General features: G+C 40.5%; 1 protein-coding gene across 1 annotated transcript in view; it reads left to right on the top strand.

The window, feature by feature from the left end:
* LOC131202585 (1-phosphatidylinositol 4,5-bisphosphate phosphodiesterase zeta-1-like) overlaps nucleotides 1–27,274 on the top strand; it is a 76,329-nt gene that overhangs the window by 32,347 nt on the left and 16,708 nt on the right. The window contains exons 4-9 of the mRNA XM_058191689.1: nucleotides 1,396–1,531; nucleotides 6,021–6,173; nucleotides 8,660–8,860; nucleotides 10,984–11,140; nucleotides 15,263–15,379; nucleotides 24,007–24,179. Coding sequence (XP_058047672.1) covers nucleotides 1,396–1,531; nucleotides 6,021–6,173; nucleotides 8,660–8,860; nucleotides 10,984–11,140; nucleotides 15,263–15,379; nucleotides 24,007–24,179 — 937 coding nt within the window. The remainder of the gene's footprint in view (nucleotides 1–1,395; nucleotides 1,532–6,020; nucleotides 6,174–8,659; nucleotides 8,861–10,983; nucleotides 11,141–15,262; nucleotides 15,380–24,006; nucleotides 24,180–27,274) is intronic.

The raw sequence follows: 27,274 nt of genomic DNA, 5'->3' as shown, positions 1-27,274 counted from the left end.
CGATAAGTACAGTAAGTCATACTTAATACTTAATCTATTTTTATTTGATTTATTTCTGACCTCTCTGAATATTTCATGTATTAGGTAGCTATATTATTGGTTAATATTATCTCCCTCTTACTGATTGTTGGTTTTAGAATATTGTTCAGATCTACAGTAACTGTAATTTTTTTGTTTTGTTTTGGGATGATTTTTGTTACAGGTATATTTAATTATATTTTGAAACATTATCTAATATATTGTTACTATTTTTCAAGATGAACGCATCACTGATTTATTACTGTGAATATATAAGCAAGTATTCCTTGACTTACAACCACAGTTGAGCCCAAAATATCTATTGCTAAGCAAGACAATTAAGTTTTGCTCCATTTTATGACCTTTCTTGCAACAGTTGTTAAGTGAATCACCGCAGTTGTTGAGGGACAAACATGGTTGTTAAGTGAATCTGGCTCCCCCATTGACTTTGTTAGTTAAAAAGGTAAAAGATCCCCTCACACATATGTGCTAGTCGTTCCTGACTTTAGGGGGCAGTGCTCATCTCCGTTTCAAAGCCAAAGAGCCGAAGACGTCTCCGTGGTGATGTGGCTGGCATGAGTAAACACCAAAGGTGCACAGAACGCTGTTACCTTCCCACCAAAACTGGTCCCTATTTTTCTACTTGCATTTTTTACATGCTTTCAAACTAGGTTGGCAGAAGCTGGGACAAGTAATGGGAGCTCACATCCTTACATGGCAGTAGGGATTCGAACCGCTGAACTGCCGACCTTTCAATCGACAAGTTCAGCATCTTAGCCACTGAGCCACCGTGTCTCTTCTTTGCTAGTTAGAAGGTCACCAAAAATGGATCACATGACCCTGGGACACTGCAATCATCATAAATATGAGCCAGTTGCTAAGAGTCCATATTTTGATCACATGACCATGGGGATGCTGCAATGGTCATAAGTGTGAAAAATAGTCATAAGTCACTTTTTTCAGTGCTCTTGTAACTTTGAAAGATCACTAAATGAACGGTTGTAAATCAAGGCTTACCTGTAATTTGAATTATTATATAATAACACATGAATGTTACTGGGGATTGATTCCCTTTATTGGTCTTATGATTTTTTTGTTAGTTATTACCTAAATATGTCCGAATATGATTTATCTGTAAATGTATACACAAATAAAATAGATATTGAACAACTCTTCCAGCATCAGATATACAGACAATGGCAAGGTAAAGATGACTAATACAAACTCTTTCAGAAAGTAAAAAAAATGAAAAATGAAACAACCGAGCCAATGTTAAATATAACATATCTACAAGACCATCTGTATCTTTTGTGAAGTTGTGGCTGACCGGGAAAAGACAGGAAGGCAGTAGATACTTTTATTTCTTTATCTTTATAGAGAGCAAGAAACTTGTGTAAAAATAGAGTCGAGAAAAACCGAGAGATTCAAAATAGGGAAAATGTCCTTCTGTTTATTTGTTATAGTAGGGTTAAAAGCAATAAATGCTGGCATCAGATATACAGACAATGGCAAGGTAAAGATGACTAATACAAACTCTTTCAGAAAGTAAAAAAAATGAAAAATGAAACAACCGAGCCAATGTTAAATATAACATATCTACAAGACCATCTGTATCTTTTGTGAAGTTGTGGCTGACCGGGAAAAGACAGGAAGGCGGTAGATACTTTTATTTCTTTATCTTTATAGATAAAGAAGGGCAGTGTGTTAAAGTAGTAAAGAGATTAATCCTTGGGAGGGAAGCCATGATAGATGTGGACAAGTTGATGAAGGATAAGGACATTGTTATGACAAGCTGGAGTTCGCCATAAATAAAGCAAGGGTTTTTTCAATGGTCCTGTATGCCAGTGAAATATTTAGAAAGTGCAGGAGAAAGAAGATTGATGCTTTCAATTTATGGATTTGGAGATGAGTACCACAAAAAGCAGGAAGAATCGGTCAATTGACCCTGGAGTAAGGAAAAGCTGTTTTCTTGAGATGATGGTGACTTAACAGAAATTCACATGATTTCTTGTTATCCCCCTGTTGGGGATGGGCTAAAACAATTCTACATGGCTAAATTGTAATAAGTAAAGAAGATAAAAAAAGATAGACAAAATTAAGAATTTCCTCCTCCTATTTTCATAACAACAAGTTAAAATAAGAAGAACATTTAATGTCTATGGAGATTCTCAGTCATCTAGGTCATGGTTGTCCCAAAGGTACATTTTCAAGAGGCGACTGGACTTCCTGGTTTTTCTTTGCAAGAAACAAGGGTTAAACAAAAGTTGTCAGCTTTTAGGAGGAAGGATCTGTTCTTCCTTTAGCAAGATAAAACGATTCAGGTTGGATCTACTGATCAAGAAAGGTAATCTGAAGTAAGAGAGAATGTCAAACAAACTATCCCAAACAGAATAGAATAGAATAGAATAGAATAGAATAGAATAGAATAGAATAGAATAGAATAGAATAGAATAGAATAGAATAGAATTATTTATTGGCCATGTGTGATTGGACACACAAGGAATTTGTCTTGGTGCATATGCTCTAGGTGTACATAAAAGAAAAGATACATTCATCAAGAATCATAAAGTATAACACTTATGATAGTCATAGGGAAACAGTCAATATAAATCTGAAGGATACTAGCAATAAGGTTACAGTCATACAGTCATACGTACACTGAAATCGTGGTTTCCATCATTAAAAGAGACTGACTGGGAAAAGACAGGAAGGCGGTAGATACTTTTATTTCTTTATCTTTATAGATAAAGAAGGGCAGTGTGTTAAAGTAGTAAAGAGATTAATCCTTGGGAGGGAAGCCATGATAGATGTGGACAAGTTGATGAAGGATAAGGACATTGTTATGACAAGCTGGAGTTCGCCATAAATAAAGCAAGGGTTTTTTCAATGGTCCTGTATGCCAGTGAAATATTTAGAAAGTGCAGGAGAAAGAAGATTGATGCTTTCAATTTATGGATTTGGAGATGAGTACCACAAAAAGCAGGAAGAATCGGTCAATTGACCCTGGAGTAAGGAAAAGCTGTTTTCTTGAGATGATGGTGAGTTAACAGAAATTCACATGATTTCTTGTTATCCCCCTGTTGGGGATGGGCTAAAACAATTCTACATGGCTAAATTGTAATAAGTAAAGAAGATAAAAAAAGATAGACAAAATTAAGAATTTCCTTTGTAAGAGCTACTGATAGTTGTCACCATCAAGTCAACATGGCAGGTGTTTGTATCAGGGGCAGGTGTTTGTATTTATTTATTTATTTATTTAGTCAAATATAATGAAAAGAAGGACTAGGGGAGACATGATAGCAGTGTTCCAATATCTCAGGGGTTGCCACAAAGAAGAGGGAGTCGGGCTGTTCTCCAAAGCACCTGAGGGTAGAACAAGAAGCAATGGGTGGAAACTAATCAAGGAGAGAAACAACTTAGAACTAAGGAGAAATTTCCTGACAGTTAGCACAATCTATAAGTGGAACAACTTGCCGGCAGAAGTTGTGGATGCTCCAATACTGGAAATTTTTAAGAAGATGTTGGATAGCCATTTGTCTCAAATGGTGTAGGGTTTCCTGCCTGGGCAGGGGGTTGGACTAGAAGACCTCCAAGGTTCCTTCCAACTCTGTTATTATGTTATGTTATGTTAAATACATATTAAATAATATATAAAGGTATAAGCATGAATTGAATACATAAAATGAATACAACTAAAGGGAACATTAGGACAGGGACGGTAGGCACGCTGGTGCTCTTATGCATGCCCCTTACATTCCTTCTTAGGAATGGGGTGAGGTCAACAGTAGACAATCTTAGGTTAAAGTTTTGGGGATTTTGGGATGAGACCACGGAGTCTGGTAGTGCATTCCAGGCATTAACAACTCTGTTACTGAAGTCATATTTTCTGCAATTGAGACTGGAGTGGTTCACTTTAAGTTTGAATCTATTGTATGGTCGTGTATTGTTGTGGTTGAAGCTGAAGTAGTCAGGAAGGACATTGTAACAGATGATTTTATGAGCTATGCTTAGGTCATACTCAAGGCGGTGTAGTTCTAAATTTTCTAAACCTAGAATTTCAAGCCTGGTGGCATAAGGTATTTTGTTGCGAGCAGAGGAGTGGAGGTCTCTTCTTGTGAAATATTTCTGGACGCGCTCAATTGTATTAATATCAAATGTCCGATATGCAGTGTGGGTTCCAGACAGATGAGCTGTATTTGAGAATTGGTCTAGCAAATGTTTTGTATGCTCTGGTTAGTAGTGTAATCTTATCGGAGAAGAAGCTATTCAGCAGGTTCTGACAGGTTCTGGAAACCGGTAGCGGAAATTTTGAGTAGTTCAGAGAACCAGCAAATGCCACCTCTGGCTGGCCCCAGGATGGGGTGGGAATGAGGATTTTGCAGTATCCTTCTCCTGCCATGCCCACCAAGCCACACCACGCCCACCAAGCCACGCCCACAGAACCGGTAGTAAAAACAGTTGAATTCCACCACTGGACAGTTGTTGCCAGTTGGACTCTATTTAGGAGCACTTAACTAAATTTGTGCCATTCTCATAATCTTAATGAGCTTTTATATCCCAGCCCACAATGGAATATGAAATTCTAGATTGTCTGTTCAATCCTGAATGGAGATTCTCTGTCATCCAAGTCATGGTTGTCCCAAAGGTGTTTTTTTTTTCAAGAACGCTGTCTTTCTTTTTCCTTGAAAACATTTCATTTCTCATCCAGGAAGGAAAACTGAAGAAACTTCTTAAACGAGAAGCAAAAGCTCTTCAAAGAAAAACAAAGATAACCCAGTTGCCTCTTGAGAAAGCACTTTTGGGACAATCTTGTAGTACTTTTAGTAGCAAAATATCCAGCTGCATCTGACCCTACCTTGACTAATTCTAGATAAATTTCCACAAAGGGACAGCCTCGTGGAACATTATAAAGCTGATTGAGGGATAGGATCAACTTATTTTTAAAAATATAATGTAATTATTTTTTTTAAAAAAAAGGAAGATAAAGATCAATACAAACTAAAGAAAAACAAAAGAAATTTAAAAAGTTAAAATGCAAGAAACTAGAGGGAAAAAGTAGAAGAAAGATAGAAAAGTAAGAAAAAATTCAAAGATCTTCCTTTCGATCCATTTGTATCTATTTCATACCCTCAATATGACAGCATGAACTTCCTTATTTTTAGAAATAAATCACTGTAAAACCTCTTCTATGTTTTAGTAGCAATGCCTTTATTTTGGTCATTGACTTATATAACATTCACATATAAAATTACAGCTGTCCCCTTGTAGTAATCTAATCTATAACAGAAATACCCTAAGATTTAAATCACAAACTATAAAATGTTGATACCAATATCATTAAAATGTTAAGATTAAGGTTATGAAGACAAGAGTGAGTATGGCAGAGATACCGTATTTTTTGGAGTAGAAGATGCACTTCTCCCCCTAAAAGAGGTTGAAAATTTGGGTGTGTTTTATACACTGAATGTAGCCCTGCCCATCCACCGGCCCCCTCCCTTTTGCAACCTCTCAAATGGAAAACCTCTCAAGCAGGATTTTTTCCCCCCTTATTTTCCTCCCTCCAAAATAAGGTGCATCTTATACTCCAAACAATACGGTATATACAGTCTGGATAAAACAGTGGGATAACAATTAAATATTTTTATTTATTAATATCTCAAATGAAGATTGCCCATCTCCCATATAGAGCTACTCTGGGCAGAGTACAATTAAAACACAGAAACATAGAAACATGTTATGAAATATGATTTAAAATAGCTGATATGAAACATAAAATCAGTACATCACTTACATCTGTATTTAAACAACAGTACTGCAAATGTGAGACTAGAATAGTATGGGATCAAATTAAAAGGCTCCATAAGGAGAAATGACAATAACAACGGAAGGCAAAAGAGCTAAAACGAGGAAGTGTATGCAAACTTATGGGCATAGTCTTTGTTGGTCCCTAAAGATGATGTGATTACGTAGCAGGTCCTATAACCTCTTCAATTTATTTTCAGGCTTCTGATTACCCCATCATTTTGTCACTGGAGAATCACTGCAGTCCTCCACAGCAGGAAAGGATGGCAGCTCATCTCCTCGACATCCTGCGTGATAGCTTGTGTACTACAACCATTGACAATGCTGTGCCAACAGAATTACCCTCCCCAGAGGTAAAATCATGTGCTCCTCCTTCCTTAGGGGAAAAAAACCCACAAAAGTTAAGGATGCAAGATGGATAGATCTGCCACCGTTTGTTTTTTCTGTCATAAAAAATGAATTTGGGACAAATTTTGCTGGGAAGAGAGGGTAATACTCATCTTGCTTCCAGTCAATGCAAACCTTAAATAAGAATAGAGTAGAGTAGAGTAGAGTAGAGTAGAGTAGAGTAGAGTAGAGTAGAGTAGGGTAGGGTAGGGTAGGGTAGGGTAGGGTAGGGTAGAGTAGAGTAGAGTAGAGTAGAGTAGAGTAGGAAATGACAAGAAAAGTAGAGTAGAGTAGGAAAAAGATGAACAGAACAGAATAGAATAGAACAGAACAGCATAGACTAGACTAGACTAGACTAGACTAGACTAGACTAGACAAAATAGAGTTGGAAGGGTCTTCTAACCCAACTCCCTGCTCAAGCAGGAAATCTATACCCTTTCAGTCCAGTCCTGTCCAGTCTCTTCTTAAAAACCTCCATGAAAAAAAGATTCATTCAGGTTAAGGATAATACTAATACTATAGTAGTCCTTGACTTGTGACCACAATTGGGATCAAAATTCCCATTATTAAGTAAGATGTTTGTTGATTGAGTGACACTTGATTTTACAACCTTTTTTTGTGTGTGATAACTGTGAAGCAAATCATTGCAATCATTAATTAAATCATGTGGTTATTAAGAGAATCTGGTTTTTCTCTGAAACTTTACTCGCTGGAAGCTGGCTGGAAAATTGACCCCAGGATGCTACAACTGTTGCAAATACCAACAACAGTTGCCAAGAACTCAAATTTTGATCCCGTCACTGTGGGGATGGTCATAAGTCACTTTTTCCAGGGCATTGAAATGCTCGCTTAAACGAATGCTTGTAAATTGAAGAGTCTCCGTAAATGGACAAACCCTTATTTATTTATTTAGTCAAATACTTATTAAATAATATATATAAGTATAAGCATGAATTGAATACATAAAATGATTACAACTAAAGGGAACATTAGGACAGGGACAGTAGGCACGCTGGTGCTCTTAAGCACACCCCTTACAGACCTCTTAGGAATGGGGTGAGGTCAACAGTAGACAGTCTTAGGTTAAAGTTTTGGGGATTTTGGGATGAGACCACGGAGTCTGGTAGTGCATTCCAGGCATTAACAACTCTGTTACTGAAGTCATATATTCTGCAATCGAGATTGGAGCAGTTCACTTTAAGTTTGTATCTATTGTGTGCTCGTGTATTGTTGTGATTGAAGCTGAAGTAGTCATTGACAGGAAGGACATTGTAACAGATGATTTTATGAGCTATGCTCATGTCATACCAAAGGCAGTGTAGTTTTAAATTTTCTAAACCCAGAATTTCAAGTCTGGTGGCATAAGGTATTTTGTTGCGAGCAGAGGAGTGGAGGACTCTTCTTGGGAAATATTTCTGCACACGCTTAATTGTATTAATTATTGTTTTGAAATTATTGTTATGAAGTAGCTTGTTACTGTTTCCTCCCAGGATCTTTTGTCAATTTCCCAATCTGGTTCACAGCCCTTGAATGTCCTGGTGATCTCCTCTATAAACCTGAAGTTCAACTCTGCTTAGATTTTCTGAGAACTAAGCTGGCTAATTGTCACCATTTGCTGAGGGATCGATGTCTGCAGACTTTTGTGATGGAGCTCACATACGTGGCTTGATAGCTATTGTGCCAGTGATTATATGACAGTGGTGATTATTGGTGTTACAACAGCATTATTTATGTTTATTGACATATGAATCCCATGTCAGGTATGTATGGATTGGTGCAGAGCCATGATATCTACATTTGCTTGGCCGCCTTGGGACCGATTCAATTGAGTTATCAGAGCCATTCCTGACTTGAATGCTGGTATTTGAATGGCTATTGACATTTGCAAAAAATGTGTCTGGAGGATGTACAATCCTTATCATGGTGCCAACTTACACAGACTGAATTCACACGCTGCGCTAAGCCACAGTGTGGTTTTATTTGCTACTTAACGTGATGTTTGAAGCCCTTCTGTATTTGCTTATCAAATATTTCCCTAGGATGGAAGATAAGAATAGCCAAATTGGAAGAGACCTTAGAGATCTTCTAGTGCTCAGGAAAGAAACCCTATAACCATTCCAAATAAATGATTGTCCAATCTCTTTTTAAAAACTTCCAGTGTTGGAGCATCCACAATGTCTGGAGGCAGGTTGTTCCACTGATTAATTGTTCTCACTGTCAGGAAATTTTTCCTTAGTTCTGTTTCTCTCCTTGATTAGTTTCCACCCACTGCTTCTTGTCCTGCCCTCAGGTGCTTTGGAGAGTAGCTTGACTCCCTCTTCTTTGTGGAACACTGCCCTCATATCACCCTTGGTCCTTCTTTTCAATTAAATTAGAAACTGGTCTTAATTGTCCTTGCCATTTAGTTTTGTAGCTTACCATACTGAATGAGCGCACCTTTCCCCCTTCATAGCAATTGAAATTAAAGATTCTGATCAAAAATAAGAAAGCTGGATCACTCCAAGACACCCTTCATCGGAGGGGTCAGAAATACCAGGGCCTTACAGAAGAAACTGAGGATACCATGGAGTCAGATGATGAAGATGATGAAAGTACTGGACGCACACTAAAGAAAACGCTCATTCGGAAACAAAGTAAAAAAGATAAGGAAAAGGTAAGCCAAGGGCCAATCGTCCACAACAGAGGTCTTCAAATGTGGCAGCTTTAAGACTTGTGGACTTCAACTCCCAGAATTCTGGAATTCTGGGAGTTGAAGTCCACAAGTCTTAAAGCTGCCAAGTTTGGGGACCCGTGGTCCACAGCAACATTGCTGTGATTCTTTCAAAATAAGAAAACAGAAGTAAGGCTTTTCTCAAAATCTCGAAGGCCTAACTAGTTGGGTACGAAACTGCAAATAAAAAATAACAACAACTAATGAAGCCATTATGAAAGAATTCCAGCCGGGGAATTCTGGGAGTTGAAGTCTCCACATCTTCAAGTTGTCAAGGTTGGGAAACACGTCCCTTGAGATATCCTTGTTGTCTCTCATGGTCTTGCCCTGTCACAACCTGTCTCGTGTGTTCTTGCTCATTCACTCTAATTCTCTCAATCATTTACTCTTGTCTCACTCTGTTGTGTCCCACTCCTCCGCTGTCGGCCGGGTCGGGGAAGTCCGTATCAAGCGTGCCTCTGCAGCTCTGCCAAAGTCCTATCAGAGTTCTCAAAGCAGGCAGGAAACCAGGAAGTGACTTCAGCAATCCAAGTTAGACTTTGCCTGACTCAGAGAATGCCAGAAAGCAGATCCTTTATATAGGCCATGGGGTGTGGCTCCACGACTCAGCACTTATCCAGGCCTGCCCCTCCCTTCTTTTTGCTGACGTCGCCTCTCAGTTCTCCGGAAGCGAGGATCTCTCCAGCCTCCAGTTGTTGGCAATCTGAGCTCATGACTGGCTTCACATTCTTCAGGCTCACATGCTGTGGGGGAGGGGTTTAGTTGCTCCGTTTGCCTGGGCATGGTGCCAGGACTGGGGGCTGAAGGCACGTCAGGCTCTTCGTCTTGCTCGGCCTGTCTGGGCATGGTGTCAGGGCTGGGGCCTGGAGGCATGCCAGGACATTCTTCTGAACTATCAGCGTCCGGCAGGAGATAAGAGGGGCCCGGCTACGGCAGGGGGAGCGGGTGAGACACAACACACTCACAGTTTTTCTTCCTCTCTGAAAACAGCTAATGGAGGCAATTGGCAGGTGCTGATGAATAAACTCTTGCCATCCAATTAGCCTCGGGAGGAAGTTCAAGCAGGAAGTACAACAAAGAGTACCAGCTCTGCCTTTATTATAAGGTTACATTAACAGAATCTTGCAGGTCTAAAAATATTCCTCCCATCCCTCACTTTTACTTTTCCCAAAACTAGGGAACATCCTTTCTGAGATGCTTACATCACCCCCCCTCAAATTTTATTTATTAGTTTATTGTCTAAGGCGGGAGGGGGGGCGGGGGTTTCTCCAAACTTGGCAACTTTTAGACTTGTCGACTTCAAGTCTCAGAATTACTCAGCAAGCCATGCTGGTGTAGGCCGTGGCAAGGGGTGAAATCCAGCAGGTTCTGACAGGTTCTGGAGAACCATCAGCGGAAATTTTGAGTAGTTTGGAGAACCGGCCAATGCCACCTCTGGCTGGCCCCACAATGGGGAGGGAATGGAGATTTTGCACTATCCTTCCCCCAGGAGTGGGGAGGAAATGGAAATTTTGCAGTATCCTTCCCGCAGGAGTAGGGTGGGAATGGGGATTTTGCAGTATCCTTCCCCCAGGAGCGGGGTGGGAATGGAGATTTTGCAATACCTTTCCCCTAGGAGTGGGGAGGGAATGGAGATTTTGCAATAACCTTCCCCCAGGAGTGGGGAGGGAATGGAGTTTTTGCAATTTCCTTCCCCCAGGTGGGAATGGATATTTTGCTGCTTTAGCACCCCATCTAATCCTCGGTCAAGGACATGTCTGGCTGAATCCGTCCTGAATAATTCTATCAAAAAGTTCTTTTTAGAAAAAAAAATGTCGGAGGCACAAGGGTCCAGTCCCGAACAGTGTAGGTGCAATGATCCCATTATCCTGAGACCATCTTAATCTAAAGATGGATCTTTACACGGTCCCTTTTGTTCAGACTGAACGGGTGGAGACTGCAGAATGTGTCTACCTAGAACTACACTGTCTTCCCAATCTTGTCACCCCTGATGTACTTAAATTTGACTGCGCCACGCATTACTTTCACCTCTGAGAGTCATAACATTTGTCAATCTCTGTTCTTAGGGCCATAAAGTCAAAGTGGCTCTGCTCCTTTCTGAGCTTGTGATTTATACTGCTTCTCGGAAGTTTGTCAGCTTTGAGGATTCCAAGGAGAAGCAGAAATGCTACCAAAATAATTCCATCGGAGAGGTGAAAGGTCAGAAGCTCATCAGCCGGAGAGGTAATGTAGATGTTTCCACCGTCAACTAAATATTTAAGTGAGCTGAGTATTTCTCTGTTTGTTTTGGAGCCAGCGTAGTTTTCAAAAGGTCCTTGAGGATAAAAATGCCTTGTGTTAATTTATGAAGCTTTTCAATGTATTACAGGGGGATATATATGATTCTTTTGTGTAAAATTTAACTTTGGGATTTATGCAGTGGTGGGATTCAAGTAATTTAACAACCGGTTCTCTGCCCTAATGATTTCTTCCAACAACCTGTTTCCCCAACTGCTCAGAAAGTTAACAACCGGTTCTCCCAAAGTGGTGCGAACAGGCTGAATCTCATCACTGGATTTATGGACACTTCCGCATAATTGTTGTGGGCAGGAGTAGGGTTCAAAAATTTTAGCAAGGGGTTCTCTGCCCGGTTGCTTGGTGAGTGTGGCCTAGTTGGCCTCCTGCACCACAGTAGGGGAGTGTTTTTGCCCTTCCCAGGCTCCAGAGATTTTCCTTGAGCCTCTGGGAGGGTGAAAATGGCCTCCCCAGGCTCTGGAGCAGGGGTGAAATGCTTCCAGTTTGGACTGACTCGTGCGATCTGGTAGCGATGGTGGCTGCTGGTTCGGAGGACTGGTAGCAAAAATCCCTGGCCCCGCCCCCCTGCCTCTGCTGAGCCGCACCATCAGCAGAGGTTTTTTTTTTTTACTTTTAAAAGCTGGTTTTTCTTCAGCCAAACATGCCTTTAAAAGTAAAAAAAAGCCTTTGAGGATCCCACCCCTCAGCTGAGATCAGCAGAGCCTTTAAACTTAAAAAATAAAAATGAAGTCTTCTCTGGCGATCTCACCTGAGTTCCTCATCAGCAGAACCTTACTTGTACTCTTACTTGTAGAAAACATGTTTTCTACAAGTAAGAGTAGAGATTCTAAGGCACTTACCTGATTACTGATGAACGCATGGCTTTTTTTCCAGCCCGAAAGCCCCAGTTTCACTTTCAGCCAAACAGAATCAATTGCTTAGCTAATTTATTTCCTCATGATCAACTAATGCTGGCTGGCTTTGCTGGCTGAGGAACTCTGGGAATTGAAGTCCACAATAAAATAAAATAAAATAATAAAATAAAATATTTGTGCAGCTTTCTGAGATTTGGTGTGTTTCTGTAGTGTTTCACTCTAACTACACAAACACACAAAATCTCAGAAAGCTGTATGTGGCATTGTGTGTGTGTGTGTGTGTGTGTGTGTGTGTGTCAGGTGTGTTGTGTGTGTGTAAAGTGTGAAAGTTAGTTTTTGAGCTTTTTGTGACTGTGTGAGGTGTGAAGTGCAGCTGCTTTTACATTGTGTTTGAGTCAGTTGTGTTGTGTTGTGTTGTGTGTGTAAAGTGTGAAAGTTGGTTTTTGGTACCTCTTATTGTTTTTTATACTTTGTTTATTATTTTATTTATTGTTATTGGCCACGCCCACCCATTCATCTGACTACCAAGCCACGCCCACCAATTAAGCCACACCCACAGAACCGGTAGGGAAAATTTTTAGATTTCACCCCTGCTCTGGAGGGCCTCTGGAGGCCAGAAACAGGCCTGTTTCCTGCCTTCCTGAACTTTCAGTAGGCCTGTTTTTCACCCTCCTCAAGCCTCCACATGCACCTTGCACTTACCTGCATCCAAAACGTGGGGACTCCTGGCAGGGGCAGGGCAGGGTGAGCGGGGCCATCCAGGAGTGGGATTTGGGGGTTCTCCGAACTGCACAGAATCTTAGCTAGAGGTTCTCCCGAAACTCCTGCGCCCCCAGCAGCCCTCCCCTGGTTCTAGGTAGCAACACTGATGTGGATTTTCAGTACCACCTCTTTTTTTTATTTGTTTACCTCCCAATCTAGCCTCCAGTCTTGAGATTTCCCACTGGCTTCCATCTAAATGCTAACCAGGACTGGGCCTACTTGCCATTTTTTTAAAAAAAGATCAACCAAGTTAGTTAGACATTGCCACCTAATCTGGCAAGATTACTCTACTGCCTGATATTTACAGTAGATGTAACCTCAGGGCTTCTCAATTTATCTACCTGCCACCCTCCCTCCTACTACCTAAACTGGAATAAATCTTGCAAATAGAACTTCCAACGGTTGGCTTAATCATGTCATTTTTCTGGTTCTGAAGGGGATGTTCACATAGAATGTGGTCCATAATGCTTGCTGAGATAGGGATCAATACAAAATATTTGGGAGAGTTGGCTGCCAGGATAAATCTGCCTTTTTGAAATTATCCATAAAGACAGAGAAACTGGGAGGCCAATTTATCTGAATTTCTTCAGGAAAAGGAAGACATTCTCCATCAATTTCAGACGCCTCTTTACTGAGGATAGCTTTCTTACTAAAAAAAACCCCTCAAAATAAGCAATAAGAAGCGTTTCCTCTTGATAGCAATAGCAGTTAGGCTTATATACCACTTCACAGTTCTTTACAGCCCTCTCTAAGCAGTTTACGGAGTCAGCATATTGCCTCCAACAATCTGGGTCCTCATTTGACCCACCTCAGAAGGATGGAAGGGCTGAGTCAACCTTGAGCCTGGTGAGATTCGATCTGCCAAACTGCTGGCAGCCGGTGATCACCAGAAGTAGCCTGCAGTACTTCACTCTAACCACTGTGCCACCGCGATGCTGATGTCTTCCTTTGGGCTTTAATGAAGTCATGAGAAGACAGGTTGACTGCTTGCATTTACCTCAGAGGTCACCTCAGGGATAAGGAAGTCCAAGAAGACTCCTGAAATTCTCTTAACTTAATTGTTGCTAAATCAATCTAGCTTCTTTGTGGCTAAATTACTTTGCCTTTGAGTCATTATTGACTCCTCCTAACGACTGGACTAGTCCCTGCAATTTACTTGATTACAAGATTTTTGGAAGTGATTTGCCTTTCCCAGAGCTGAGAGAGAGACCACACAGCTGAGTTTTATGCGTAAGGCGGGACTAGAATTCTCAGGCTCCTGGGGATTGACCCAAAGTCACCACGATGACTTCCATGCCTGAAACAGGATTAGAACCAAGGGTGGGCTTCAGATCCTTTAGCAACGGGTTCGCTGCCCCGTTGCTGGGTGGGCGTGGCAGCTGACTGTAGCCTAGTCAGCTGCCTGCACCACAGCACGGTGTGTGTGTGTTTTGCCCTCTGCAGGTTCCGGAGGCCTTCCTCGAGCCTCTGGGAGGGTGAAAACTGCTTCTCTTGCGGTCCAGAGGCCCTCCGGAGGCTGGAAAAAGACCCGTTTCTGGACTTCCAGAACTTCTGGGAGGCCTGTTTTTCGCCCTCCGCAGACTCTGGAGGCTTTCTCCAAACCTCCAGGAGGGCGAACACAGCTTCCCCCAGGGTCTGGAACCCCTCCAGAGGCCAGAAACAAGACCATTTCTGGACTCATGGAATCTCTGGGAGGCCCGTTTTTTGCCCTCCCAGACCTTCTGCATGGCCCCTGCACTTACCTGGAATGATGAACGGGCCGCGTGGAGACTCCTGGGGGAGGCAGGGAAAGGTGGGCGTGGCCAGCCAGTGGTGGCATTTGGGGGTTCGCCAAACCTCGGCGATCCTTGGCTAGAGGATTGCCCGAACCCTGCCGAACCCCTAGGAGCCCACCCCTGATTAGAACTCACAGACACCAGATGATTGGCCCAAAGTCATCCAGATGCTTTTCATGCTTAAGACAGAACTAAAATTCACAGTGCCCAAGTTTCTAGACTAGTGCCTTAACTACTACTCCAAACTGGCTCTGCTGTTCTCTCCCTCCCAAAAGGCATGCAGCATAAATGTATATTGTGAATTTGTTGTCAGCATACACAATCTCCCTTTTGAAATGTTATCAGCTTGTTATATTTGCTATTTTAAAATTGTCTGCAGCCTTTTCCACGCTTATTTATTTTATTTAAAATATTTACATATTGCTTCTCATTGCAAAAAACAAAAACAAAAAACAAAAACCGCTTGCAATAATCAGAAAGTAGGTCAAAATAGTTGAGAGGAGCATTCTTTGAAACAATGCAAAAATATGCATAATAAAAGAAGCAATAAAAGAAGCAGTGAACCAATAACATAGAGTTAACAGCAGCAGTAACAAAAAAAGTTAGGCAGATTTCTTTGCAATAGTGTTTTGAACATGTTGTTTGTTTGTTTTTTGCAGCTCCCGACTTTGTCTCGCACACAGTCCGCTTCCTTACAAGAATCTATCCCAAAGGAACCAGAACAGATTCTTCAAATTATGATCCTCAAGAATTTTGGAATGTCGGATGCCAGCTGGGTAGGTCCCTTAGATGCTAACCAAATCTGCTGTGCAGTGTGAATGGGACAAGACTAGATTTACATTGGGAAAATTATCATTTTGGGGGCCAAAATAGATCGGTATTCAAGTCTTCCAGAAAGAGCCATAGGACTAAGAGAAAAATAGAGAACGAACATGGTGGCCTCCAGTTGTTGACCAAAGAAAAAAGGATCACCAGTGCTATTTTCCACCATTATTCTTTGATAGGAAATGGAATATAAATTTAATAAATTACAGCTAGTAAAGTAAACTTGTCTGTAGTAGATATAAATTTATCTGCTTCATTTCAAAGTTGGCAGCACTTAGCAATAGCACTTAGACTTATAAGCCACTTTGCAGAGCTTTACAGCCCTCTCTAAGCGGTTTACAGAATCAGCATATTGCTGTTGTGGTCCGTCATCAGCCTACAGAGCTGGCAACGGAATCGGACAGCGATGAGGCTGAGGCTGAGGCAGGGCCATTGGGAAGTGAGGTGCGGATCCAGAGCCTCCAGAGATTGATAGTAGTGAGGCAGAGGAATAGGAGGAGCCTGTTCCTAATGCACGCATGAGAAGACCTGCCAGAATGCAAGAGCAGCTCAGGCAGAGAGGACAACTCGGGAGTAAGGCCAAGAGATGATTGGCCCCTCCCATAAGGCTTAAAACAGACCAACACCGGTGTTTCAGGTTTGCTGGAAAACAACGTTGTAGCTGCGTCCTTTGCTTCGTGTATGTCTTTGTTTTTGTGGCTTCTGGACATTTGCCAGGAAGGGCCTTTGGCAGTTTGCCTAACTGAACTAAGTTTTGTGAAATAACGAGGAATTGTGTTGGGAGGCATTTGTTTTACTTTGAGTTGAACGACGCTGGGAATGAAGTAATTCCCAGCTGTTCAAATAAAGTTTGTTTTTTCACGGACTAAGTTTATTACTACCTACTTGGACCTGGGTCACAACAATTGCCCCCAACAATCTGGGTCCTCATTTTACTGACCTCAGAAGGATGGAAGGATGGCTGGCTGGTGAGACTCGAACTGCCAAACTGCTGGCAGCCAGCAGTTAGCAGAAGTAGCTTGCAGTGCTGCATTCTAACCACTGCACCACCACGACTCTCTATGATAAGGACATGGATTGTGTGCCATTAAAGTCATGTTGACTTGTATCAAGCATGCAGTTTTTCCCCCCCATGGTGAAGTTAATTCTAAAACCTGAATCCAAAGAACCAAATTTCCCTCTTATAGCTCCTCTTTACACACCATTCCTTTTTTTCCTGGCTTTCTATTTTGTAAACATGATGGCAGTTTTGGAAGTCCAATTCCTGTGGCACTTCCTCCTCAGTACCTCATAATCTAGTGACCAAAAGTTGGAAATAGAATTAAAGATTTATCCTGTGTTCCCCTTTTTTACTTATCATTCATATTCTTGTCTACGATAACATTTTCCAACCTGGACAACTTTATGCATGAATCGTATGTTGTTTGACTCTCTACCTGGCAGGAGGCAGTAATAATAATAATAATAATAATAATAATAATAATAATAATAATAATAATAATAATAATAATAATAATAATAATAATAATAATAATGCTGCAACAGAGTTGGAAGGGACCTTGGAGGTCTTCTAGTCCAATCCCCTGCTTAGGCAGGAAATTGTACCACTTCAGACAAATGGTTATCCAACATCTTCTTAAAATCTTCCAGTGTTGGAGCATTCACAACTTCTGCAGGCAAGTTATTCCACTGATGAATTGTTCTCACTGTCAGGAAATTTCTCCTTAGTTCTAAGTTGCTTCTCTCCTTGATTAGTTTCTACCCATTGCTTCTTGTTCTACCCTCAGGTGCTTTGGAGAATAACTTGATTCTCTCTTCTTTGTGGCAGCCCTTGAGATATTGGAACACTGCTATCATGTCTCCCCTAGTCCTTCTTTTCATTAAATTAGACATATCCAGTTCCTGCAACCATTCTTCATATGTTTTGCCCTCCAGTCCCCTAATCATCTTTGTTGCTCATCTCTGCACTCTTTCTAGAGTCTCAACATCTTTTTTACATCGTGGCAACCAAAGCTGGATGCAGTATTCCAAGCATGGCCTTACCAAGGCATTATAAAATGGTATTAACACTTCACATAATCTTGATTCTATCCCTCTGTTTATGCACCCAGAACTATGTTGGCTTTTTTGGCAGCTGCTGCACACTGCTGGCTCATATCTAAATGGTTATCCACTAGGACTCCAAGATCCCTCTTACAGTTACTACTATTAATCAGGTGGTAGGCTTTGCTTATGTCAATAATTAATTTCCAGTAAGTAAACTTTTGTGGTTTTGTTATCAACTTTACTTCATTAATGATTGTTCAAGTGAGATTTCTGCTCTTGGGAATATAATTCTCTCACTTTCACTCTCTCACTCTCATACACAAGAACACAGAGAATACTTCAACTTTCAACAGGCAAGACCTTGGTTTTATGATCTGTGCCACTTCGGGAGACAGCAATTGTTTGAAAAGTGGGGTGTGGGTTACTGCTAAGGGGATCTGAAAGTTCACGGGGATAATGGAGCCTGGATATCTTAGTTCACACATCCCATTAAGCTGCGGTTTGTTTATTCAGTTAATTACAGTTGGCTGAGATCACATGAAATATGTATTCTGTTCTGATAAGACTGGATCTAGAGCAGTAGGCAGAGATGAGACCAATCTCATTATTTGAACAACTTAATGTTGAAACTTAGGTGGAGGTGAAATTTTTACGTGCATTTCTAACTGTGAAAAGCTATCTTTGAAGACAAGGATATAAGTACACTGGACTCAGAGTGGTCTGTGAGGAAGCCAGGAGGAGGGAATTAAGAAATAGGCATTACAACCATCATCACACAAATTCTGCAGTCTACATACTTGCATTGACCGTTGAAATGCAAATAGGATAGAATAGAATAGAATAGAATTTTTTATTGGCCAAGTGTGATTGGACACACAAGGAATTTGTCTTGGTGCATATGCTCTCAGTGTACATAAAGAAAAGATACGTTCATCAAGGTACAACATTTACAACACAAATGATGGTCAATATATCAATATAAATCATAAGGATTGCCAGCAACAAAGTTACAGTCATACAGTCATAAGTGGAAAGAGATTGGTGATGGGAACTATGAGAAGATTAATAGTAGTGCAGATTTAGTAAATAGTTTGACAGTGTTGAGGGAATTATTTGTTTAGCAGAGTGATGGCCTTCGGGAAAAAACTGTTCTTGTGTCTAGTTGTTCTGGTGTGCAGTGCTCTATAGCGTTGTTTTGAGGGTAGGAGTTGAAACAGTTTATGTCCAGGATGCGAGGGGTCTGTAAATATTTTCACGGCCCTCTTCTTGATTCGTGCAGTATACAGGTCCTCAATGGAAGGCAGGTTGGTAGCAATTATTTTTTTAATTATTTATTTATTAAAATAAATAAAGGCAATATTGCATGATGGCATCTCTGCACAAGGAGTTCAAATCAATCAACCCTAAAGCAAATCAACCCTGACTCTCTTTTGGAGAGACAGATGCTGAAGTTGAAGCTCAAATAATTTGGCCACCAAATGAGAAGAGAGGACTCATTGGAAAAGACCCTGATGTTGGAAAAGACTGAAGGCAAAAACAGAAGGACAGCAAAGGAGGAGATGGTTAGGTAGTGTCATCAATGCAGTGGACATGAGTTTGAACAGACTCAGGGAGATAATGGAGGACAAGGGGCCTTGCCATCTATGGTCCATGGGTCATGAAGACCTGGATATGGATTAGCAGCTGAACAACAACAATAAAATCGCTGCACACATTCCATTTTTGGGGTTGACTGCAGATGCCACTGATGAGAATCAGTTTTTTTTATAGGCCAGATTACCATATGGCATTCTTGTAAAACAGGATGTGTGTGTGTGTGTGTGTGTGTGTGTGTGTGTGTGTGTGAACCCCCCTCCTATTCACAGTATCAGAGAAAGCAAAACTTTCAACTTTCATGTTTTCCAAGTTAACCTAGAATTCTGGGAAATGAAGTCCACTATCCCAGAAGTGCATCACGGTAGAAAAACATGATTGTTCTGATTGCAGCAAAGATACTCCTGTGAGAAAATTAAAACCTCTTGATGTTCACCTTCTGCAACAGTAGTTCTGAGATAGGAGTACTAGAGCGCAGGTCTTCTAAACAACTGTATTTGTTCCTTTCACATAAAGAGAAAGAGAGCCAGTCTGATACAGTGAAACTAGAAACTAGGAGATTGTGAATTCTAGTCCCACCTTATGCATGAAGCCACCAAGGTGACCTTAGGCAGGTCATTCTCTTTAAGCCATAGGAAGTAAACAAGGACAAACCACTTCCAAAATGTTGCCAAGGGATCTGTTCAGACAATTTCATTGGTGGTATTCAGCTGGTTCTATTCGGTTCGGGCGAACCAGTAGCGGCAGCTGTGGGATGCTCCGCCCACCCACCTGCCCAGACGTCATCATGTCCCGTTTTTGACACTCAGTGCATGCACACACCCTTACATTTGTGAACCGATAGCGAAAGTAAGTGAATACCACCCCTGGACAGTTGCCAGGTTCGCTCGCTCATGTGCGTGTGTGCATCACGTGCATGCTTGGACCCTCTGTGCATGCACAAATCCTTCCGCGCATGCATGCACAGAGGGTAAAAAAACAGGTTACTTCCTGGTTAAAACGAGGAAGTAACGATGACCAGGTGGGTGGGCGGAGCCTCGTGCCACCATTGCTACCGGTTCTCTGAACCATTGTCCACCATCGCTAGGGGTTTGGCCAAACCGGGCCGAACTGGGACCATTTCACCCCTGGGTTGATCCCCTCTTCTTTATGGCAATTTACCTCACCACTTGAAAATGTTCCCTCTAAGCCAGGGGTGTCAAACTGGCGTCTGACTTAAGGCACACATGCACACAAGAGCAATAAACTAATTGTGTGGATTCAGATCCCTGTTTTTTTTATCTACAGCAACTGGTGGGAATCTTGCCTGAGAAGAGGGTGACAGATAAATGCCACTCTTTCCTGTTGCGTTCAGCCATCATTGCTTTGTTTTCACTCTTAATGGTCTTGCTGTAGTGTATAAAAAAGATAAATTGTTCTATTTTATGATATGAACTCCGCGACACCAGAAGCTTTGATGAAATGCACTATATATTCATGCACATTTTCCTAGCATGAAAAGAACATTAATTGCATGTTGCTCGGGACTAGGGAAGCCTGTCTTGCAGAAAATTGGATGTTTGTGAAATACCAACAGAGACACCAGAATAAAATATTGATACCTAGAGAAGGAGTGACTTCAGTTCTTTAATGGACTGAAACGAAGGGTCTCAATCAGAGAGTGGTTTCCTTTGGAGGTGTGATGATTTAACAGTAACCTATTATTTTGATAGTAACCTATTATTGTCAGGCATTCCTCGCCTTGCCTGATTCAACATGAAGTCTAACCCTTCCAACCCACAATTTATATTCAAGACCAAAAATAAAGGGGACAAAATGAATCTTGAAAGAGTACTCCAAAATAAACAAGTACTGTATTTTTTGGAGTATAAGACGCTCCGGACTATAAGACGCACCTATCTTTTTTGGGACAGAAGACAAGAAAAAAAATCGGCCTCTGACTCCCAGCAATTTGCCTCGTTGCAGCAAACAGCAAACAACCTGCTTTAGTTTCATTTTCATTTTCAGCCCAGCCTGATTAGCACAAGAAAAAAACATCTGCCTCCTTGCAGCAAACAGCGGAGGCCCACACAATAATAGGCAATGGCAATCCATGTAGCCTGAAACAGCTGAGGGTCGAGAGCCCGATCCAACCGACAATCAACTGCTTGTGCTAATCAGGCTGTGCTGAAGCTGAAATGGGCTGTTTGCTGCAAGGAGGTAAATTGCTGAGAGGCAGAGACTAAAGGGTGGGAGCCGGTGCGTGGGTGGGGCTACATTCAGTGTATAAGATGCACCCAAATGTTCACCCTCTTTTTTGGGGGAGGGGGAAGTGTGTCTTATACTCTAAAAAATATGGTAATTACAAGCCCAATCATAGGAAGGACACTATTCTATATCCCTGTAGAGGATGTAGGTTGCTGGGATGAGAATTTACCAGAATAACAAAATTACAGAGTTGGAAAGGACCTTGAAGTTCTTCTAGTGCCTCTGGTCAAGCAGGAGACCCTATACCATTACAGACAAATGGTTGTCCAATCTCTTCTTAAAAAGTTCTAGTGATGGAGCACCCACAACTTTTGAAGGCACTGAATAATTTTTCTCACTGCCAGGAAATTTCTTCTTATTTCTAGGTTGGCTCTCTTCTTGATTAGTTTCCATCCATTGCTTCATGTTCTTCCTTCAGATGCTTTGGAGAATAGGTTGATCCAGGGGTGAAATCTACTTACCTTCCCAAGTGGTTTGTAAGTGCATGCACAGCATGCATGTGCTTGCTTCGCTCGCTCGCGCACGTGTGTGCATCACATGCGTGCTTGGACCCTCTGCGCATGTGCAAATCCTTGTGCGCATGCACAGAGTGTAAGAAACAGGTTACTTCCTGGTAAAAACAAGGAAGTAACAATGACTGGGTGGGCGGGCGGAGTTTCGTGCTGCCATCGCTATTGGTTCTCTGAACCACTGGCCACGGGTTCAGCCGAACCGGGCCGAACCGGGAGCATTTCACCCCTGGGTTGATCCCCTCTTCTTTATGGCAGCTCTTTACCTCACCACTTGAAAATGTTCCCCCTAGGCCAGGGGTGTCAAACTTGTGTCGTCATGGCATCGTCATGTGACGTATCAGGACTTTTTCTCCCTTCACTAAACCAGGCGGGGGCTGAACCAGCCAATGATGTATCGAGCTCACGGGCCACAAGTTTGACATCCCTGCCCTAGGCCAATTCTGTTTCCCCCTGTAGGCCATTTCTGTTTGATGATAAGGATTTATAGTGATTTTTCCACAAACCTCTCTTTTTCCATTCCAGCCCTTTGGATCCCTATGCTGCCCAGAAGCCCAAGGAGGAGGTGCTTGGATATACGTAGAGTAGGGCTTGGATGTATTTGGCCATTGGGGTGCTTCATGTTTTGGTTTTGCAGGAAAACAGTAGCCCTAGATATTTGCAACCGGACATGGACCCTGGTTGGAATTATTGCTGCTGATTTTTCTTTGGCTCCAGCAGCCCCTGTAACCAGTGGTGATATTCAGCCGGTTCTATCCGGTTCGGGCGAACCGATAGCAGAGGCTGCGGATAGCTTTGCCCACCCACATGGACATTTTCACGTCTCATTTATCCATGTTTTTGATGCTCTGCGCATGCACGGAAGGCCCTGCACATGCGCAGAGGTGGATGCACGCACATTTACATTTGCGAACCAGTAGGGAACGTAAGTGAATATCACCCCTGCCTGTAACCCTTGAATGAGGGCATCAATTTTACTGACTTCATTCCTGGTGTGTTTCAAAATGGTATATTTTCCTCCCATCTCAAGAACCAAAGGACGGCCTGCTGACAAGGCCATGTAGATGAGCCCAGTTTTAGGGCATTTTTAGCATCACTAGTGTTAAAACTGTGCTTTCTATCCTGTTCTGGCCATGTCTAAGGGTGGCCTCAAGGTATGCAAAATCTGTTGAGGCAGTGACTGGGAACAATGACTGGACATGAATTGGAATTGGGGATAGCAAATTTCATGCCAGTATACTGTGTTTCTCTGCAAACTCAAAAAAGGTTGTAGCAAACTGTTTTTACTAAAAGTAAAAACAACAACTCTGTAACTGTTTTCCCAAGCATGGAGCCAACTTCGCAGCTTTGAAAAAATTATTGCGATACTTGCAATTAGAAATGTTTTGCAGAGTCCTGGCTGAATACCACTGTAGTTGTTGCACAGACATAGGCATAGATTCTAACAATGAATTCCAACACATAATTAAAGGAGAAGGAGCTTTGAGAATTGCAGGCTCATTGGAGGAGGCTGAAAGGGGCATGAATTTCACCAGTGAGATTGGCCAGGATGTTTCCAAATAGGTCCCCAAATTGTTGGAGATGTGGTTACAAACAGGGGACCTTCTACCACATGTGGTGGACCTGCCCTAAGATTAAGAAATTTTGCGGGAAGATAAAAATCTGGCTGGATGAAATAACAGGGCAGAAAATAGAAAAAAACAAAAACTATTCCTATTGGGCATTCTGAAAGGGAAAATGGAAAGAAATATACAATATATCATATTACACATATTGACGACATGTAGTATTGTGATAGCACAGAATTGGAAACATCCAGATATCCCACCAGATCAAATTATAATAAAAATATATGAATGTGCAGAAATGGACAGATTATCGATTACTTGGCTAAATAGAGCTATAGACGTTTATAAATTGTAGACCTGTTTTGCAAGCGGGGGGGGGAGGGACAGGGACTATTACTGTTGAAATATATTGTTCAGTATGCAACTAGGGGAAATAATTTAGGTGTATTTTTTTGGTTTTTATGCACAATTAATTGTCTTTCTTAGTTTTGATTTTTTTTTGTTTTCTTTTTTTCTGTCGAAGGTTGTATTTTAAGTTTGGAAATAAAATTTTAAAAAAATTATTAAAAAAAGAGAAGTACGTTTTGCTTTAATTTTTTATTTTTTTTCCTACAGTGGCCTTAAATTTCCAAACACCAGGTGTGCAGATGGATTTACTAATTGGAAAATTTTTGGACAATGGAGGCTCTGGTTACGTTTTGAAACCAGAATTCTTGAGAAGAAGAGACTCTGCTTTTGACCCATTTAACGTTGCTGATAGATATAATCCCATTACGCTAACAATAAAGGTAAGGCAGTTTCTTTTTCTTTTTTTTAAGGTTTTTTTTTCTTTTTCTTATACACGTATTATAAATGTACATATTTATTTATTTATTTATTTGCATTTATACCCCGCCCTTCTCCGAAGACTCAGGGCGGCTCACACTATGTTAAGCAATAGTCTTCATCCTATTTGTATATTATATACAAAGTCAACTTTATTGCCTCCAACAATCTGGGTCCTCATTTTACCTACCTTATAAAGGATGGAAGGCTGAGTCAACCTTGGGCCTGGTGGGGCTTGAACCTGCAGTAATTGCAAGCAGCTGCTCTTAATAACAGACTGTTTAGCAGTCTGCGCCACTCAAGGACATAGATAATCATACTCTCTAAAGAAAGCACAAAATAAAACTTTTTAATTACCTCTGAAGTTGCTCTTCTACCCTTTCTTTCCCTTTGTTTTACAACAAACCTTCACCTCTTTTCCCTCCCTCCTTCTCCTTTCCTACCTTCTTCCTCCTCCTCTCCTTCCTCATACCTACTTCCCTTTCCTCTCCCCCACTCCCCTTTCCCTCCTTTTTCACCTTCTCTCCTACTCTTATCCCCTAACTTTTTGTCACAACAGTATACAGAAACAATTGTCATAGATAAAACAACATATCTTGAAGAATATATACATATATACATATATATATATATATATATATATATATATATATATATATATATATATATATATATATATATATATATATATATATATATATATATATATATATATATATATATATATATATATATAGGTCTTTGGTTGTTCGGGTTTTCTCCCGTGTAAAATTGGAAATGTCTTGGCAACGTTTCGACGAAGTCTCATTCGTCATCTTCAGGCTTCACTTCGTGCTTCTGGGAGCAACTTCCAATTTTACGCGGGAGAAAACCCGAATAACCAAAGACCTACATACAAACACCCGCGAAAACCTCAGAAAAATATATATATATATGTAAAAAATATGCATCAACTATATCAATTTGATATAATGAAGGGAACAATAGGACAGGAACGGTAGGCACTATTGTGCTCTTATGCACGCCCCTTATAGCCTTCTTAGGAATGGGGTGAGGTCAATAGTAGACAGTTTTTGATTGAAGATTTTGGGATTTTGAGTAGAGACCACCTTCTATTTCTTTCTTCTTTCTTTCTTCCTTGTTGTATATTATTTCCCTTGTTTGGTATCCGAGCAACTCCAATCTTCTGATAATATATATTTTCTTTTCGATTTCTTTTCTTTTTTACCCAATCCATCATTTCATGGCTGTACATTTATATCTATAATCTTCTCTTCTTCATCCCCCCTCCCCCTTTTCCATCTATTTTGGCGATATCTGAATTTCTATTTCTTAATTACAGTTTTTCTCATTTCTTTTCCATTTATTAACACTGTTTATCTATTTATTGACTTTTATTTCTATCTCTTTTCTAACCATACATAAAATCTTCCCCAGGTCTTGAAATACACCGATTCCTCTTTATCTTTTATTCTTAAAGTTAATCTATTCATTTCCACACAATCTAAGATCTTTTTTATTACTTCACCTTCTGATGGGATTTTCTTTAACTTCCAATTTTGCACAAATACAAGTCTTGATGCTGTTATTACATGGATAATTAAATACATTTCTTCTTTGCTATATCTTTCTGGCAAAATACCCAATAAGAAAATTTCTGGCTTAAATTCTATGGATTTGTGTAGCATTTCTTTTGACCATGTCTGTATTCTAAACCAATATTTTTTTGCTTCTATACATGTCCACCCATATGATAATATGAGCCCGGCAAATTCGAGCATTTCAAACATTTAGCTGATTTATCTTTAAACATTTTTGCTAGTCTTTCTGGTGACATGTGCCATCTATAAAACATTTTATATATTTTCCTTATATGCCGTTGTCATTGTCAATTTATAATCCCTTTCCCATAGTTGTTGCCATTTCTCTAATTCTATTGCATAACCAAAAAATTTTGCCCATGTTATCATTGTTTCTTTTACTTCTTCATCTTCTAGTCTAACTTGCAATAAGTAATTATACAATTTTTTAATCATTTTTTCATCTTTTCCAGTCAGTATCTGATCCAACTCTGATTCCCCCAAATTAAAACCATATTGTTTCAAGTCTTTATCATACCTTGATTGTATTTGCAATCTTGTGTACCAATCAGTCTCATTCCCTTGGTTTTCTAATTCTTGCTTCTGTTTCAACTCTCCCTTCTCAGTTAAAATGTCTTTATAACATGCAATATTGTTCATATTAATCATATTCAGATGTGTCAACGCTTCTATTGTTGAAAGCCACATTGGTATTTCCATGCAGTGTTTTTCTTTCACTCTCTCCTATATTGTTAACAAGCCACTTCTAACACAATGTCTCTGAAAGTATCCATGTATCCTATTTTTGCCGTACTATAAGAAAGCATGCCAACCTAGTTGCAAATCATGTCCTTCCAAAGTCAATAGACTTGTATTTCTCAATAAAATCCATTCTTTAACCCAGGTTAACATCGCTGCTTGGTGATAAAGTTCCCAGTTTGGTAGGCCAAATCCTCCTCTAGTCTTAGAGTCTTGAAGCAGTTTCATGGAAACTTCAACCTATCTAAGGAACAATTCCTTGATATAGAATAGAATAGAATAGAATAGAATAGAATAGAATAGAATAGAATAGAATTTTTTATTAGCCAAGTGTGATTGGACACACAAGGAATTTGTCTTGGTGCATATGCTCTCAGTATACATAAAAGAAAAGATACCTTCATCAAAGTACAACATTTACAACACAAATGATGGTCATAGGGTACAATTTAACATTTAATGATACAATACTTAATGATAATCATAGGGTAAAAATAAGCAATCAGGAAACAATCAATATCAGTATAAATCATAAGGATTACCAGCAACAAAGTTACAGTCATACAGTCATAAGTGGAAAGAGATTGGTGATGGGAACGATGAGAAGATTAATAGTAGTGCAGATTTAGTAAATAATAAATAGTTTAATAAATAGTTTGACAGTGTTGAGGGAATTATTTGTTTAGCCTTCGGGAAAAATTATTTTTTTAGCCTTCTTG

The sequence above is a fragment of the Ahaetulla prasina genome, chromosome 7, assembly GCF_028640845.1.
Source record: "Ahaetulla prasina isolate Xishuangbanna chromosome 7, ASM2864084v1, whole genome shotgun sequence".
Taxonomy (NCBI): domain Eukaryota; kingdom Metazoa; phylum Chordata; class Lepidosauria; order Squamata; family Colubridae; genus Ahaetulla; species Ahaetulla prasina.
Note: the sequence above shows the minus strand (reverse complement) of the source record. Positions and strands in the feature narration are given on the sequence as shown.